General features: G+C 39.6%; 1 protein-coding gene across 2 annotated transcripts in view; it reads left to right on the top strand.

Moving 5' to 3' along the window:
• Nucleotides 1–13,772, top strand: part of LOC128647281 (bactericidal permeability-increasing protein) — a 103,341-nt gene that overhangs the window by 40,916 nt on the left and 48,653 nt on the right. For both annotated transcript variants that reach the window (XM_053700126.1, XM_053700090.1), the window contains exons 4-5: nt 3,873–4,001; nt 6,348–6,503. In XM_053700126.1, coding sequence (XP_053556101.1) covers nt 3,873–4,001; nt 6,348–6,503 — 285 coding nt within the window. The remainder of the gene's footprint in view (nt 1–3,872; nt 4,002–6,347; nt 6,504–13,772) is intronic.

The raw sequence follows: 13,772 nt of genomic DNA, 5'->3' as shown, positions 1-13,772 counted from the left end.
TCCTTGTTTTCATGTGCTCCTCTGTCTCGTATGGCGGTGATGTGGAGACTAGCCTTTGCTCGAGTGACCTTGCCCTCAAGGTATTCCCTTGCCTTGGACGTTTTGTGGCAGTTTGAATGCCTATGGGCTCTAGAGTCTTCATTTGAGATGCCTTAGATCCTTGGAGCGTTGGACTTCGGCATGGGGTTGTTTCTTACTTGGGTCAGGACTTGCGAGGTGTTCTCGTTCTCCGGGCTCTTCTAGATCTCCCTATGGGTCTGTTTTTCATATCAGACGGGGTGTTTGAATTTCTAGGATATTGTTTGTTGTAAACAATTGGGGGCTCGGACCTGTCCTCGCCCTTGTTCTTCCAGTTGCTGAGGCTCTTTCTCACCATTTTCCCTTGTGGATCCCGTTGCAGGTTCTGACCATTTTTTTCAGGATCTAGGGTGGGTTCAGGGTTCCCCTGTTCCGGGGAACTTGGGCTATGACCTTTGGTCTGGCTTGTAGATCTGGTTACGTTTGGCCAGATTTACTGAGTGACGCTGCTCATTGGACTTGCCTACAATTTAATGAACGGTTTCCCTTGGACGGTTTGCTGAAGTACCCTGTCTGGGTGCAAAATTCGAAGGGGATTCCTTCCAAGATCATTTGCGTTGGAGATTGCTCTCTTGCTCAGCCTGTGGCCTTGTGTCTCGAGGGCAGGTTCTCTGTTTTTTTATGACCCCCTTTTTCTTAGGGGGGGGCTTGTCCTCCTACGGAGGTGGCCTTGTTTTAGGACTTCTCCTAGATCAGGGGATGGAACAGAGGGTTTAACCTATTTGGAGAAAGGCATGCTCTCTGGGTTGTTCTGTTCTATCTGGAGTCTTGCTGGCTCCACGTCAAGATGGGTCTTTTGCTAGATTATTCTGGATCTTCAGCCTTGTCGACTGTCTTTATGGAGTTTTGGGTGGGTCCCCTAGCTCTGTTGGAATGGCTGAAGCCTTTTCTCCGCTCTTTTGTGAGTAGTTGGGGTCCTTCTGTTCCCCTGTTTTCAGACCTGCTGACTCTTGGGCTGGCCCGGCTGGGAATAGGTTCTGATTTTTATTGTTCGTTCGGGGTGTAGTGAGCCTTGTTGAGGTTCTGTGCTTTTCCCCTTTTGAGACCTATGTGTCGGTCTGGTGGCTTGGATTACTTAGAGTGTGCCCTCTGTCTTGCAGTTTTGCAATCTAATACCTTGTTTAGCCGCATTTAACTTTTTAGCAAGTATTCTCTCTCTCTGTGTCATCCTGATGTCGGCTGCGTGTTCTTGACTCGGGTGTTTACCTTGTCTGGGTCTCCTACAAGTATTTGTGTTGAATACTTCGGTATTCTGAGTGCTGACGACTTGAGGAATACATCTTCAGGTCGTTTTCGGTGTTTTCACACAATGTTGAGAGTGAAAATCACTATTCGGATGCCCGGTCCTAGACCTTGTGTTTCTGTTCGTCTGGGCGTTGTCTCCCCTTGTTTGTCGTGGACCCAATTGGGTCTTTGTGAGCTAAGCTCGTTCTGGGGTTTTTTCCTTTATGGAGTTTTGGGGTGTCTTTTCGGTTTTCTTTAGTTTTTCCTTGCCCTGTTCCTTTGGGAGTTTTGGGCTGGTGTTCCCTTTGCTAGTAAGGGGTGTGTGGTTGGGGGCCGACCACTGGGTGGCTGTGTCTCCTGGAGGACTGTTAGCTCAGTTGAGTCTGATTTTGCGTCTCTAGCTAGGCTTCCAGACTATCTGCGGGTCAGTGTCCTTGGGGCCTTTTCCTTTTAATGTTCTCAGCTTTGGGCGAAGCAGGGTTTTGTTGGGTAGTGGTTTCAGGCCTGGTGCCCTCAGAATGGGCCCACTCTTGTCTTGTCTTGGCATTCAGTGTTCTCTGTAGCTTGGATATTGTTTTCCCAAAAGTAATAAATACAGCTGTGGACTCTTTCCATTTATGAAGAAAAACATAAATTATGCTTACCTGATCATTTCTTTTCTTCAGATGGAAAGTCCAGAGCTCCCCACCCGATTTTTTTATGTGGGGCGTCTGTATTTTTGTATTTGTGTTCCAATCAGCCAATAGAATGCAAGCTCAATCCTATTGGCTGATTGCATCAGCCAATAGGATTTTTTCTACCTTAATTCTTAAATCTAAGGGACGCCATCTTGGATGACGTCACTTAAAGGTACCTTCATTCTGTATTAGTCGTAGGATGAAGAGGATGCTCCGATGTCTTGAAGATGGACCCGCTCCGCGCCGGATGGATGAAGATAGAAGATGCCATCTGGAGGACCACTTCTGCACGGCTTGGATGAAGACTTCTGCCCGTCTGGAGGACCACTTCGCCTGGCTTGGATGAAGACGTCTCCCGGTAAGTCGATCTTCAGGGGGTTAGTGTTAGGTTTTTTTAAGGGTGTATTGGGTGGGTTTATTTTTTAGATTAGGGGTTTGGGCTTGCAAAAGAGCTAACTGCCATTTTAAGGTCAATGCCCATCCAAATTCCCTTTTCAGGGCAATGGGGAGCTTAGTTTTTTTTAGCTAGTATTTTATTTGGGCGGTTGGTTGTGTGGGTGGTGGGTTTTACTGTTGGGGGGGTTGTTTGTATTTTTTTTACAGGTAAAAGAGCTGATTGCTTTGGGCCAATGCCCCGCAAAAGGCCCTTTTAAGGGCTATTGGTAGTTTCGTTTAGGCTAGGGTTTTTTTTTTATTTTGGGGGGGCTTTTTTTATTTTAATAGGGCTATTAGATTAGGTGTAATTAGTTTAAATATCTGTAATTTGTTTATTATTTTCTGTAATTTAGTGTTTGTTTTTTGTACTTTAGCTAATTTATTTAATTTAGGTAATTGTATTTAATTTAGTTAATTTATTTAATTATAGTGTAGTCTTAGGTGTTAGTGTAACTTAGGTTAGGTTTTATTTTACAGGTAAATTTGTCTTTATTTTAACTAGGTAGTTATTAAATAGTTAATAACTATTTAATAACTATTCTACCTAGTTAAATAAATACAAACTTGCCTGTAAAATAAAAATAAATCCTAAGATAGCTACAATGTAACTATTAGTTATATTGTAGCTATCTTAGGGTTTATTTTACAGGTAAGTATTTAGTTTTAAATAGGAATTATTTAGATAATGATAGTAATTTTTAGTTAGATTTATTTTAATTATATTTAAGTTAGGGGGTGTTAGGGTTAGGGTTAGACTTAGATTTAGGAGTTAATAACTTTAATATAGTGGTGGCGATGTTAGGGACAGCAGATTAGGGGTTAATAATATTTAACTAATGTTTGTGAGGCGGGAGTGCGGCGGTTTAGGGGTTAATATATTTATTATAGTGGCAGCGATGTCTGGTTCGGCAGATTAGGGGTTAAAAATTTTCTTTTAGTGTTTGCGATGTGGGAGGGCCTCGGTTTAGGGTTTAATAGGTAGTTTATGGGTGTTAGTGTACTTTTTAGCACTTTAGTTAAGAGTTTTATGCTACGGCGTTGTAGTGTAAAACTCTTAACTACTGACTTTAATATGCGGTACCAGTCTTGACAGGAGAGGGTCTACCGCTCACTTTTTGGCAGACTCATAATACCGGCGCTATGCAAGTCCCATTGAAAAAAGAGGATACGCAATTTACGTAAGTGGATTTGCGGTATTTCCAAGTCTGGCCAAAAAAGTGAGCGGTACACCTGTACCTGCTAGACTCGTAATACCAGCGGGGGTTAAAAAGCAGCATTAGAACCGGCTAACGCTGCTTTTTAAGCCTAACGCAAAACTTGTAATCTAGCCGAGTATTAGGATTTTCCAGTTGTGCTGCACCTAGAGTCTTGTGACTAAAACGTTCTGCTGTACATTTGAGGCCATGTCATATTCTCAAAAGGTGTTGATATCTTATGTATTCCTCTGTATCTAAACAGATTACAGATTGAGAACCTGGATCTCTCAGAGCAAAATGTCTTCCTTTCTACCAACACTGGCGTCCAGCTGTCTGTCAATAAAGGGCAAATATCAGTCACCGGAGAACTGAGTATTAAAACTTTCCTCTTGTAAGTGTTTTGTAAGATTTAGATGTATAATTTCTAACATGCATGTTACAGAATGGTAAAAATGTTTAAGTATAGTCTAATAAAGAAACATTAGTGTAGATTTTTAAATTGATATTGAAACGTAAAAGAAATTAATGTTTATGTTCAACGTACTTAAACATCAGTTGCTTATTGGCTGATAAAGGTAACTCTCATAACTCTATTGGTGGACAGGAACACATATCCACAAACCCAAACAAAGTAGCTTTTCCAGCACTATTAAGAAAAAGAGGGGGGAAAGTAAACAAAACATTAGCAATGTAATTATCTTTTAAAGTGCCCTATTGGATGCAACAAAAATAAGATTACAGTCCCTTTAACATTCTTGATGTGTTCATGTTAATAACTTTCTATTTATGCAAAATCCAGAGTTGATTATCACTAACAAAAATGTATAAACTCATGTAATCATGTGTATTTCAGTAATTATGAGGTAACCATATTTGTTATAAGATGGCTTGTTTCAGGTATTGTTAAAGGGACATAAAACAGGTTGAGATCTGTGCATATCCTAAAAGAGCTAATTAATTAAAAATAGTTTGCATTAAAAAATTGTTAATAAAATGTTTGTCAAGTAATTTTCAAAAATAAGCAAAATGAATTACATATCTAAGCTGCCTGGAGAAGCCAACTCCACCACCCCCCTTATCAGTGTTTAAACACAAGTATTGTATTTCAACTGAGTTCACAGCTTTTAGGCATGCTCCAGCAGATAATCCTTATGCATTTTTGCAGTCTACCAAAACAACAATAGATATAGATACAGCCATAGAAGGAAATGTGTGGGGGGAGTTAGAGCTTTGCAGTTCAGAAACTAAAAAGAAAGGGTTAATGGTGACACACACTGCAGTATAAATTTGCAGGTAAAGTAATTAACGTACATATTATTATATTTTGTCTCTATCCCAACTTGTTTTATGTCCCTTACAATGGACAATGTACTCAGGCAAGCAGATGATGAGAATCCATAGTTTCAAATGTGCTGTAGGAACACTCAATTCAAAAGGAATGGTTTCTTCCTCCCACCCACACTGGTGGTTGATTTCTGCTGCTACTGCTGCTTTCCCAAGTTTACATAGATTGTCTATAGCCAATACTACATTACTGATATTTTCAGTATTCAGCATTTTGTCATTAATAACAAACATACAAATACTGCTTTATACTCATTATTTATACTCTCTTCTGATTTTAATTTCTACATTTAAGATTACTTTATTTATTAGCACTCAATAATGTCATGACCACATTTGTCTTGCTCTTATTCTATTGAACAGTGTTTTATTTATAACATACATGGAGGCCCATTTATCAAGCTCCGATTGGAGCTTGTGGGCCCGTGTTTCTGGCGAGTTTTCAGACTCGCCAGAAACAGCAGTTATGAAGCAGCGGTCTAAAGACCGCTGCTCCATAACCCTGTCTGCCTGCTCTAAACAGGCGGACAGGAATCGCCGGAATCGCCACAATTCAACCCGATCGAGTACGATTGGGTTGATTGACACCCCCCTGCTGGCGGCCCATTAGCCGCGAGTCTGCAGGGGGTGGCGTTGCACCAGCAGCTCTTGGAGAGCGTATTGCTCTCCGCATTCAGTGAGGTCTTGCGGACCTGATCCGCACTGTCGGGTAAGGTCCGCAAGACCTTTGTTAAATAGGCCTCATGGTGTCTATTTCCCTCCAGAGTCACATTTATGATGCTTTTACATTGTATGAAATTTGTCGATTTGAAAGGTGTCTGTGATAAATCGCATTCCTTATCTATAGAAACCTAATCAATAAGAGAGCAAGCCAACCGTGTATAATGTGTGAGACAAGATGGCACTATCTGCCAACCCCCTCAAAAAAAACAATACCAATACATATTTTTTATGTTTTACTTTTTTGAATAAGGATCGAATCAATTTAACTGAAAACCACAAATGTAATTGTGAATACCAACTACACAGATAAAACAAAATAAGCTGGAAGTAAAATTGCATATGTCACCAGTTCACCGTTTAGTAAATATCAGTACTACTAAATCTTTTGCTAGCTATATTTTAATACTATCTTCCCATCTATTATTCAAGTATTTTACAGGAAGACATACTAAGAAAACCTAAAAAGGAGCAATAAATAACAAATGCTTGTGTGATCAATAATGTGTAGCCACCTACATATTTGCTCAAAATAAATATCAATATCCAGCATTTTAGTTTTTGCCCTAAACATAACCAAAGTCAACAAGACAGCGGTATATTACAAAAGCTGATAGGAGGAAACAGACAGAAAGGCTACTAGGATATCTTATAACTGTTTATCTTTTTCTAGTTCGGCCAAAGCTAGGATGAACCTGCTGGTCAGAGACTTGTCCTTCTCTGCTGTCATTGGGATTACACGTGATGATCTCGGCCATGGAGTTATATGGGATGCAGGTTGCAGCTCCAATGTGGGTCATGTGGACCTCAGCTTCCATGGAGGAGCTGGGTGAGAAAGATGGTTGACATTTATTGTATATAGGATGTGTGGATTAATATTGCAGATGCAACAGAAAAACAGGGGTTCATGAGACACGCAAGGAGACTCACAATCATGATTTTAGTAGGGGGCAAATGTGATGATCCAATGGGTGTGTTTGTTAACAGGAGAGCAAAGCTATTTGGTTTATGAAAAAGGCAGTTAAGTAATGGGGAGGTTGGTAAACCAAGCCATCCTATATGAGGGGGAGGCTTGTGAACTAAGGCATTCTATATGAGGGGGAGGCTGGTGAGCCAATGCATTCTATATGAGGGGGAGGCTGGTGATCCAATGCATTCTATATGAGGGGGAGGCTGGTGAGCCAATGCATTCTATATGAGGGGGAGGCTGGTGAGCCAAGGCATTCTATATGAGGGGGAGGCTGGTGAGCCAAGGCATTCTATATGAGGGGGAGGCTGGTGAGCCAAGGCATTCTATATGAGGGGGAGGCTGGTGAGCCAATGCATTCTATATGAGGGGGAGGCTTGTGAACTAAGGCATTCTATATGAGGGGGAGGCTGGTGAGCCAATGCATTCTATATGGGGGGGGAGGCTGGTGAGCCAAGGCATTCTATATGAGGGAGAGGCTGGTGAGCCAAGGCATTCTACATGAGGGGGAGGCTGGTGAGCCATGCCATTCTATATGAAAGGGAGACAGGTGAGCCAAGCCATCCTATATGAGGGGGAGGCTGGTGAGCCAAGGCATTCTATATGAAAGGGAGACTGGTGAGCCAAGGCATTCTATATAAAAGAGAGACTGGTGAGCCAAGCCATCCTATATGAGGGGGAGGCTGGTGAGCCAAGGCATTCTATATGAGGGGGAGGCTGGTGAGCCAATGCATTCTATATGAGGGGGAGGCTTGTGAACTAAGGCATTCTATATGAGGGGGAGGCTGGTGAGCCAATGCATTCTATATGGGGGGGAGGCTGGTGAGCCAAGGCATTCTATATGAGGGGGAGGCTGGTGAGCCAAGGCATTCTACATGAGGGGGAGGCTGGTGAGCCATGCCATTCTATATGAAAGGGAGACAGGTGAGCCAAGCCATCCTATATGAGGGGGAGGCTGGTGAGCCAAGGCATTCTATATGAAAGGGAGACTGGTGAGCCAAGGCATTCTATATAAAAGGGAAACTGGTGAGCCAAGCCATCCTATATGAGGGGGAGGCTGGTGAGCCAAGCCATTTTATATGAGAGGGAGGCTGGTGAGCCAATCCATTATATGTTAAAGTAAATGATTCAGATAGAGCATATCATTTTAAACAAATTTCCAATGTACTTTTATTATTAATTTTTTTTTCATTCGCTTGGTAATCTTTGTTGAAGGAGCAGCAATACACTACTGGGTACTAGTTAAACATATCAGGTGAGCCAATGATAAGAGGTATATATGTACAGCCACTATTCAGCAACTAGCTCGCAGTAATGCATTACTGTTCCTGAGCCTACCTAGATATGCTTTTCAACAAAGGATACCAAGAGAACAAAGCAATATATTAGTAGTAGATTGTTTAAAATTGCATACGCTCTATGAATCAGTGTCAGAGAGACTGTTAATGCTAAAAAGTAATTTGGGACATAATCAAACAATTACTGAGAAAAGCAAACTTATGCAGTATCATTACTTATGGTAATCAGTAAAGACTATTTGCACTAGATCATAGGTGTAGATTTTTTGTGGGATGATTATGTTTAATTAGCTATGAAACATGGACAGGAAACAGTGGTGTTTGTGTACAACTAAACAAATAAAGTCAGATTAGAAAATTGCATTGAACATTATTGGGACTTGAAAGTCAAAATTAAAACGTTATAATTCAGAAAGAGCATACAATTTGAAACAACTTTCCAATTTACTTCTCTTATCAAATTTTCTTTGTTCTCTTGGTAACCTTTCTTGATGAGCATATCTAGGAGCAGCAGTGCACTATTGGGAGCTAGCTGTTAATTGTTGAATGCACATATATGCCTCATGTCATTGGAACACATGATTTTTTTAGCTAGGTCCTAGTAGTGCATTGCTGCACCTTCAACAAAGGATTGCAAGAGAATGAAGCAAATTAGCTAAAAGCTGAAACATGAAAGTTTAATCATTTTAACTTTCTTGTCATTTTAATTATAAACAACAAACAACTCATGATCATTATGTTATTTTTCACCTTCCTGTTAAAAATGACACGACATAAAAAAAGAGAAGTGGCTGAAAAAAGTTTTTGTTCTTGTTTTATTAACCCAAAACCAATTGTAGTATAAATGTGACTGTGAACATGCGAGTAGAAATTACTACAACTAAATTATCTTCTAGAATACAAGGCAGTTAAAGGGATAGTAAACACCAAAAATGTTATTGTTTATAAAGATAGATAATCCCTTTATTTACCATTCCCCAGTTTTGCAAAACCAACACTGTTATAGAAATATACTTTTTACCTCTGTGATTACTTTATATCTAAGCTTCTGCTGACTGCCTGCTTATCTCAGGTCTTTTGACAAATTTGCATGTCAGGCAATTAGTGCTGACTCTTAAATAACTTCACGTGCGTGAGCACAATGTTATCTATATGAAACACATGAACTAACGCCCTCTAGCTGAAGGGCTTAGAAATTATGAGTCTACCTAGGTTTAGATTTCAACTAAGAATAACAAGAGAACAAAGCAAATTTGATGATAAAAGTAAATTAGAAAGTTGTTTAAAATGATATGTCCTATCTGATTCATGAACGTTTCATTGGGACTTTACTATCCCTTTAAAGGAAAGTTAAAGGGACATGAACCCCAATTTTCTTCTTTTGTGATTCAGACAGATCATACAGCTTTCTTATTTATTTCTATTATCAATGTTTATTCATTCTCTTGGTGTCTTTTGTTTTATGTATATATCCCTTTAAAAAGGGGGAAAATATAAGATAGCGCTAATAAATAAATCAATTATTCAGTAAAATGTAATTAAAAATAAGTGCTAAATACTAATATAGAAATTATACTTGCACTGAAAGTGTCACAATGTAACCGCTGGAATCACAATCCACAGTCGGTAACAAATAAACTGCAACCAGGAGAACAGGAGAACCAGCCGGATAATCCAAAAAGATCCACTACAAGTTTCAAGGAAACACTCCTCTTCCTCAGGTGGCTTGGTGTCTTTTGTTGAAAAGCAGGGATGTATGCTTAGGGTCCATTTCTGGAGCACTATATGGCAGCAGTTTTGCAAGAATGTTATCCATTTACAAGAGCACTAGAGGGCAGCACTATTTTCTGCCATGTAAAGCTCTAGATGCCTACCTAGGTATCTTTTCAACACAGAATATCATGGGAACAAAGCAAATTTGATAATTAACTTGTTTAAAATAGTATGCTCTGTTTGAATCACAAAATTGTTTTTGCAGTTTCATATCCCTTTAACCCCTTAATGACCAAGGACGTACGCCACACGTCCTCAAAAAAAAATACAATTAATGACCGAGGACGTGTGGCGTACGTCCTTGGTCTGGAAAGCAGCTGGAAGCGATCCTGCTCGCTTCCAGCTGCTTTCCGGTTATTGCAGTGATGCCTCGATATCGAGGCATCCTGCAATAACCCCCCTTGGCCATCCGATGCAGAGAGAGCCACTCTGTGGCCCTCTCTGCACCGGACATCGGTGGCCGGTATCGTTGGTGGGTGGGAGCAAGCCTGGGAGGCGGGTGGGCGGCCATCGATGTGCCGAGAAGAGTGGAGGGGGGCGGGATCGGGGGCGGGGCGGGAGCGCGCGCGTGCACGGGGGGCGGCGGGCGTTCGCGTGCACGGGGTGGGAGCGGGAGGGAACCGCTACACTACAGAAAAATAAAGCTATCAAAAGTAAAAAATTAAAACTTTTGATAGCTGTAAATTAAAAGCTAAGTGATCTGGAAGGGGTGGGGGGTTGATCTTGGGGGTGGGGGGAAGCTACACTACAGAAAAGGGCATTTTTGTTTTAAAAAAGGCAAATTTTTTTACTAAACTGGGTACTGGCAGACAGCTGCCAGTACCCAAGATGGCGCCCATTAAGGCAGAGGGGGAGGGTTAGAGAGCTGTTTGGTGGGGGATCAGTGAGGCTGGGGGCTAAGGGGGGATGCTACACAGCAGCATATGTAAATATGCTAAAAAAAAACACAAAAAAAGCCCAAATATAGCTTTTATTTTAGTACTGGCAGAGTTTCTGCCAGTACTTAAGATGACGGGGACAATTGTGGGGTGGGGGAGGGAAGAGAGCTGTTTGGGAGGGATCAGGGGGTCTCATGTTACAGGTGGGAGGCTGAGCTCTACACTAAAGCTAAAATTAACCCTGCAAGCTCCCTACAAGCTACATAATTAACCCCTTCACTGCTAGCCATAATACATGTGTGAAATGCAGTGGCATTTGGCGGCTTTCTAATTACCAAAAAGCAACGCCAAAGCCATATATGTCTGCTATTTCTGAACAAAGGGGATCCCAGAGAAGCATTTACAACCATTTGTGCCATAATTGCACAAGCTGTTTGTAAATGATTTCAGTGAGAAACCTAAAATTGTGAAAAATTTAACGTTTTTTTTTAATTTGATCGCATTTGGCGGTGAAATGGTGGCATGAAATATACCAAAATTGGCCTAGATCAATACTTGGGGTTGTCTACTACACTACACTAAAGCTAAAATTATCCCTAAAAACTCCCTACATGCTCCATAATTAACCCCTTCACTGCTGGGCATAATACACGTGTAGTGCGCAGTGGCATTTAGCAGCCTTCTAATTACTAAAAAGCAACGCCAAAGCCATATATGTCTGCTATTTCTGAACAAAGGGGATCCCAGAGAAGAATTTACAACCATTTAAGCCATAATTGCACAAGCTGTTTGTAAATAATTTCAGTGAGAAACCAAAAGTTTGTGAAAAAATTATTAAAAAAGTGAACGATTTTTTGTATTTAATCGCATTTGGCGGTGAAATGGTGGCATGAAATATACCAAAATGGGCCTAGATGAATACTTTGGGATGTCTATTAAAAAAAATATATATACATGTCAATGGATATTCAGAGATTCCTGAAAGATATTAGTGTTCTAATGTAACTAGCGCTAATTTTGAAAAATAATGGTTTGGAAATAGCAAAGTGCTACTTGTATTTATGGCCCTATAACTTACAAAAAAAGCAAAGAACATATAAACATTGGGTATTTCTAAACTCAGGACAAAATTTAGAAACTATTTAGCATGGGTGTTTTTTGGTGGTTGTAGATGTGTAACAGATTTTGGGGGTCATAGTTAGTGTGTTTTTTTCAATTTTTTCCTCATATTTTATAATTTTTTTTATAGTAAATTATAAGATATGATAAAAAATAATGGTATCTTTAGAAAGTCCATTTAATGGCGAGAAAAACGGTATATAATATGTGTGGGTACAGTAAATGAGTAAGAAGAAAATTACAGCTAAACACAAACACCGCAAAAATGTAAAAATAGCCTTGGTCCCAAACGGACAGAAAATGGAAAAGTGCTGTGGTCATTAAGGGGTTAAACACCTTTAATTGAAATATAAAATGTTTAATTTTCTGAAGTATATAAAAAAACAACAACTTTTCAGTATACTTTAATTATCCTGTCTCCTTTTCTCTAACTTAAAATTGTGGGCTTTACATTCCACTGAGTTTGTAATAATTGCTGCTATGTTGAAAAATAGTTTTCCCCTGTCTAATCTCTTCTGCTGAGGATAATTAAGGACAGATGACGTGTGTAAACTTTGGCTGCGTGGAAAATATTAGTGTCAAAGGGGATTAAAGGGGACAGTAATCTACAACATTTTTTCTGCAGTCTTCTAATAGATCAAGATATCAGCAAAGTCTGAACTATATTTGAACACATTAACACCTTGTATGTAACAGTTCTTTTGCAATGGTCAAACTCCACCCACAAATTTCCTTATTTGAAGGAGCCAATCTGATTTTGGAAATGACAGGGCTTGCCACTGTCACTGTATTGACAAAACCAACATTGTTTAGCTTCAAATTGCAAATTAGGGACCGGTATGTGGCAAGGTTCGGCTTGTGAAGCCTGGAAAATCCACAATGTCGAAACGTTTACCGTTCCATTAAAAGGATAATGCACTCAGACAAGCAGCTGATAAAAGTTAATTATATTTAAAGCTGCAGTAGGAACACGCCTTCCAATTAACTGAGCCTCCCCCCCACACTAGAGGTTAATTTAATTTTGCCTTCTCTTGTTTGCCTAGCTTTTCTATATCTAATACTCCAGTATTTACATTTTTAGTATGGGTATCAGTTTTAAATACATAAAAGCAGCTATTTGAAATGACAAAATAAAGGTGCTATATGTAAACAATTTAATACAATCCTGCAGTTTAAAGGAATCATTAAAGGGGAGAACATTTTACAGTACAATGTCACTTTAAACCTTGGTGAATATATTTCTTTAAAGTGAAACTAAAAATGTCTTAATTCAGATAGAGCATACAATTTTAAAATATAACTTTCCATTTTATTCCATTGACAAAATGTACAAAATTTTTATAAGCACACTTTTGGGAGGCAGCAGCTCCTACTGAGCATGTGCAAGATTTCACAGTTTATGCGTTTTTGGTTGGCTGATGGCTGTCACATAATACAGGGGGCAGGGAAATGGAAGTAACTTTGAAAATTGTCAGAAAAAGAAAGTCTACATCTGATTTGAAATTCAGTACTACTGCATTGTCTTTTTATGATGCATTTGTTAATTATGCAGGTGTACTGTGTTTAATGGTCCTTTAACATTGGTATATTCCACAAAGCTATTGTTTGCACTGTCAACACTTGAAAATATTATTAGATAGGAGAACATGGCAGCGCTCATTACTTTATAGAAACTAAAATATTTTATAGAAACCAAAACGTAAAAAATCTAATCTTTGCTTTGAATACATCATCATATATAACATGTATTAAAGAGACAGTGTAGTCCAGAATTTGTATTGTTTAAAAAGATAGATAATCCCTTTATTACCCATTCCCCAGTTTTGCAGAACCAACACGGTTATATTAATATACGTTTTTACTTTGTATCTAAGCCTCTGCAGATTGCCCCTTATCTTAGCTCTTTTGACAGACTTGCATTTTAGCCAATCAGTGCTGACTCATAAATAACTCCAGGGGCGTGAGCACAATGTTATATATATGGCCCACATGAACTAACGCCCTCTAGCTGTGACAAACTGTCAAATACATTTAGATAGGAGGCAACCTTCAAGGGCTTAGAC

The sequence above is a fragment of the Bombina bombina genome, chromosome 1 (genome assembly GCF_027579735.1).
Source record: "Bombina bombina isolate aBomBom1 chromosome 1, aBomBom1.pri, whole genome shotgun sequence".
NCBI lineage: Eukaryota > Metazoa > Chordata > Amphibia > Anura > Bombinatoridae > Bombina > Bombina bombina.
Note: the sequence above shows the minus strand (reverse complement) of the source record. Positions and strands in the feature narration are given on the sequence as shown.